This window comes from Octodon degus, unplaced genomic scaffold, assembly GCF_000260255.1.
Source record: "Octodon degus isolate 3935 unplaced genomic scaffold, OctDeg1.0 scaffold00039, whole genome shotgun sequence".
Taxonomy (NCBI): Eukaryota; Metazoa; Chordata; class Mammalia; order Rodentia; family Octodontidae; genus Octodon; species Octodon degus.
Genome location: NW_004524615.1, coordinates 10251489 through 10256341, shown reverse-complemented (window position 1 = coordinate 10256341; position 4853 = coordinate 10251489). Strand labels below are relative to the sequence as shown.

The window sequence follows — 4853 nt, the reverse complement described above, 5'->3', positions numbered from 1 at the left end:
AAATGAGTAGGGCGATGGGGTCTTCTGTCAGGTCACTTCCTTTGTGAAGGTCTCTCTAGGGCACATGGTAGCCAATGGTAAGTAGCTTCCCCATTGGACCATTTGCCCATCATCAATCATTGTCATGCCAGTTTTCCTTCTCAGAAATTTCTAAAACCCAGGCTAAAACCCTGGGAGTGAGGCAGTGGCCCTTCTGCCTGTCCTTAGTGCATCTCGGCTTTTTCACAAGGGTAGACCAACAGGGCATTTCAGACTTTTCTTTTTAAAACAATCCCACAGTTAGTGGGAAATACTGTCTTCTTGGTGTATAGACTCACACGCTGAACTCAAAAACCTGAATGTACAATCTTTAATGCTTTCACCTGATTACTTAGAGTGATAGAGGAATTTAAGATTATTTCCATTGATAGATGGCTCGTTTTCAGAGAAGTTTTTTTTTTCCAAAACAAGGAAGTGTATTTATGAATTGCTACATCACTCCCCATCTCAAACCTAAAGGCATCTACACTAACTTATTCTTAGATGTTTCTCTGTTAGTATAGAAATGGCATGATTTCTAATGCGTAACTTTTCAGCACTAAAAAAATATTATTTTCCATGCTAAGATTCTGAAGACTGCCATAATTAACAATGAGGATAAGATGATCTTAAAATTCGCCTTAAGATGATAGTGTTCAACTTAAAAAGTGATGGTGGAGTTTAGTAACTTTCCATGCACTTACAAATATATGTTAATTCTGGGAATTTCTATTAAATTGTATAGCTATACAATGTACCCAGCCTCCTGAGCAAAGAACCTTTATCTGAGCTTCTTTATGTCTTTGCAAATGTTGACACAGAAACAATACTGAGTTGAAATGCACATAAAATGAGAAATGATGTGCAAGAAAATAAACAGTGGGTCAGATCTTTGGGTAGAAATTAAAAGTCCCAGAATATTGCCAGGATTTGGTTCTGACCTGCTCTGAGACAGGTCCCTCCATCCTGCCCCCTTCTTGGAACTGTCTCTAACAGCATGGGTAGCAAAGACAGACTTTCCCATTGCCTAGTTTCGTAACTCCTGCCGGTGCAGACACAGGTGATGAGGAAAGAGCCCCATGCTTTCAGAGAACAGAAAGTGAAGAATCTTTACATCTTTATGTATCTCAGCTCTCCACTTGACTGGCTAATATTCTTATGGTAATAAGATCCAATTTGGGGCTGAGGAGATGGCTCAATGGAATAAGCGCTTGCCTAGCAAGCACAAGGGCCTGAGTTCAATCCCTGGTTCTGAAAAAAAAAAGAAAAAAAAATTGGACTGGGGAGATGGCTCAGTGGAATAAGTGCTTCCCTGGCAAGCTCAAAGGCTTGAGTTTAATCCCCGATTCCACACACACACACACACACACACAAAAAAAAAAAATGATCCAATTTGGGGATGGGGAGATAGCTCAGCGGTCTGAGTGCCTGGCTAGCAAGCCCAAGGACCCAGGTTCAATCCCCGGTACTACATTCAGTGCCAGCCCTGGAATGCAGGGCACACTGAGCTGCAAGTAGACCTTGTCTTTCAAGAGCACACCACTGCCAGGCGCTTATTTTACTGAGCCATCTCCCCAGCCCTAAAAATACCCTGTTTTATAATAATAGCAGTCCTCAAGTACAGCTACTAAGACTTTGATTGTTAGAATTTAAAACAAACTGCTTATAATTTGATTATACATATTCAAATTCTCCTTCATTTTATGGAATGATCTTCTGTAGGTGAAAGAGTAAATGTTAAATGGATGGAAGTATTCTAATGTACTCCTGCTGTACTGAGAATATTTCCTGTGATAACATATTTCTAATAAATTTTTTTGTTTACTTTTCACTGACTCTTTCCAGCAAAAGTTGTGTTTGTTTGTTTGTTTGTTTGTTTATTTATTTATGTATTTGATGGCTGGCTCAGCCCACCCTGGGGGCAGGGCTGGTGTGGCATGTGGTGCCCGGGATGGAACCATGGTCCCTGTGCTTGCCTAAGCTTGCCTAAGCAGATGCTTTAGACAACTGAGCTACCTTACTGGCCCAGATGTGTCTATTTGAGAACTACTTTTAGGTTAGGAGAAATCAGATGCCAGTGTAAACAGGTAAAGAGACTAGAATTAGTAGGGACACAGGCATCAGCCACACTCTACGTAGAAGAGTTAAAGGTGAAGAAATAATAAAAGATAAATAGTACTGATGTGGGAAATGTGCAGAGTTTTAATAAATTATCACAACCCAATTCTGTGAAGTACGTAAACATTTTGAACAATATATGTATCCAGAAGTATACAGCCTGATCCGCTCTATGTAAGACAGATATTGTCTTCTTAAATGAAAAATTTTAAAAGAGTTCTATAGCACTTCTTTTATGTGAAACAAATTAATTCTTGTAGCTTTGGAATTTCCACAGTACTGTTAAAAAGCTACAAGTCTATGAAAATAATAGAATCAAAGGAAACGTAGTCAGTTTTCAACTTAATACCCCAATGTACTTACTGGATTTTTATAACAATGAGATTAAAAGCAACTGTAATTCCCTATGTCTGACAACTGTGTGAAACACTTTAGAGACTGACTTGAAATTGTGTAAGTCACAGGTATTATCTTTGCAAAAGCTTTCTCCTGTGCAGTCTTAGTGACCATGGGAATGGGCAGCTTAGCATGTAACATTCATAAAAATGAACCAACATCATTATTTACAAATGCATCTCAAAAAGGCAGTAGCAATGTCTGTCCTCCCCCCATACTTCTGGGTGGCCCAGGGCTGTCACTTACTGGAGTTGGTGCTGTCATCCTTGGTTCCATCGAGAGCTCCATCGGGGTGCATTTGCAAGTAGTAGCCTTGCCTGCAGTATAACCTGGTCACTATGCCCTTGAGCTGTGGATCTGAAAAGCAAACGCAGTTGCCATGAGCCTCACAATGTAGCAAGGTACAGTTTCTTTTTTATTTTCAGAAGTAAAGGACATTTTATACAAGTAGCGTATTTATTTTACGTCTCTGAGATCCCTGGGTTTGTCAAACCCAGAGTATGCAAATCATAGAAGTCTGCAGTGATAGGAAACAGGCTTTTTAAAAAATTAATGTATATGTATTTAAATTAATTATTAGAACTATTAAATTAGTTAAGCTGTTAATAATTACTTTAAGTGATAATTAACGTAAGCTCATATTAACATTCAGGATGGCATGTCAGGAGTTTTGTAAAGTTGTGACTCAGAAATTGTCAAAGGCTTTTAAAAGGAGTTGACATTTTACTTAAATTGACAAGTAACCCCAAAATGTGAGAAACTAACATTCTTTACAAACATATGCTATTAGTTGACAAACATTCTTAGAAATAGCTCCAGCTTGCGGAATGTCCCCGGATGCCCGAAGAGTTCACTGTGTAACTTGCAGGGAACAATATGTGATGTTTTTACAAGACCCTCAGAGAAATGGTATACTCCTTCTACATGCAGTAGAGCCTCGACAGCAAGCAGCACAGAGGCTGGGGTGCTGCTCACGGAAAGAATGCGCACCTTGCACATGCAAAAGGCCTGAGGTCTTCTTGAAGCAGCAAAATAAATAAATAAATAAATAACACAACACAACACAAAGACTTAAAATTATCCTCTATCCAATGAAGTCAGCCCCAAGGCTGAAATCTGAGCAAGTTAGACAAGAGAAGCCAATACGCCTGCTGATATAGCTGAAGATAACAGTCAAGTTACAGAAAATGCAATCTGAGTTTTGAGAGCACTGAAGTTGGTAATAACCCAAAGGTAGATTACATGACACTGACTTCATCTGATGATCTGTGGGCAAGGAAACTGCCCCGATCACCCAGGGCTTCCCAAGAAGCCTGCTCTATCTTTGAAAATAAATATTTGCATATTTTTTCAAAGCATGCTCCACGCCAGGCCTAAATTTCATGTGGGCCATTATAATCCTCACCATGGCAACGGGCTTTTCTCTACAGCAGCTGAACGGGACATACAAATACAATCGTGCTGTCCAAACAGCAGGATCCTACTGAAGGAGGACACCCCGCCTTTTGTAAACAACAGAAAAATCACAGAACCGTAAACAAGGAGACAAACAACACATACACAAAAGGAGTACAAGATGCCCCCAAATAGAATATCCCTAGGTGTTTGATTGACAATTGAGAAATGAAAAGGAGTTCCAACGATCACGAGCATTTCACAAATGGAATGCTACTGGGGAAAAGTTCCTCAAGGTAACACGTGAATAGCACGCTATCATGGCATCAATGGGAGTCAAAATACCAGGATGCAGATGCTTATAAAAGATTACGATTTTAAACAGCAAGGCCTACATGATTATTAAGGTTGTGTTACATAAGCTTCTTATTCCATAGCATCTAACTTTGAAAGTCATATAATTTTGAAATGCACATCAGTTAAAAATATTTTGTTTGTGCTTTTATCTGCTCATTCTCCAGCAAAACACTCTGAGTTCTACCTACTGGCTAAAGAATTTTTTTCTAAGTTGTGGTAGCTCTTACTGATGCTTTTCTCTGAAAATAGGAAGCATAGATAGGAAAAACACAAAAATAAGTAGGGTGAGAAAAGGATAACTTCTTGATTGCATGAAACAGAACCTGAGACATCAACAATACTTCTGCACAATCTTTATGTTCTGATGTCACTCATTTTTAAATCTAAGGCAGTAGAAAGACTCTTCCCTATTCACAGATTTCCAACAAATGTCATTTCCTAACACATTCCTCACTTCTGTTAAGGGAGTAAAAATAAAAATATGAAATTATGTTTTAGTGCCCACATTTAATTTCTAAAATAAAAAAGTAAACTAAAACAATTTCATTTGATTATGCAATTTCACAGTA

At 38.7% G+C, this 4853-nt stretch overlaps 1 protein-coding gene across 2 annotated transcripts in view; it reads right to left on the bottom strand.

Moving 5' to 3' along the window:
* Fgf14 (fibroblast growth factor 14) overlaps positions 1-4853 on the bottom strand; it is a 694358-nt gene that overhangs the window by 162009 nt on the left and 527496 nt on the right. Inside the window, exon 2 of one of the 2 annotated variants that reach the window (XM_004631178.2) lies at positions 2779-2889. The exons of the other annotated variant lie outside the window; for it this stretch is intronic. Coding sequence (XP_004631235.1) covers positions 2779-2889 — 111 coding nt within the window. The remainder of the gene's footprint in view (positions 1-2778; positions 2890-4853) is intronic. 2 annotated transcript variants of the gene reach the window in all.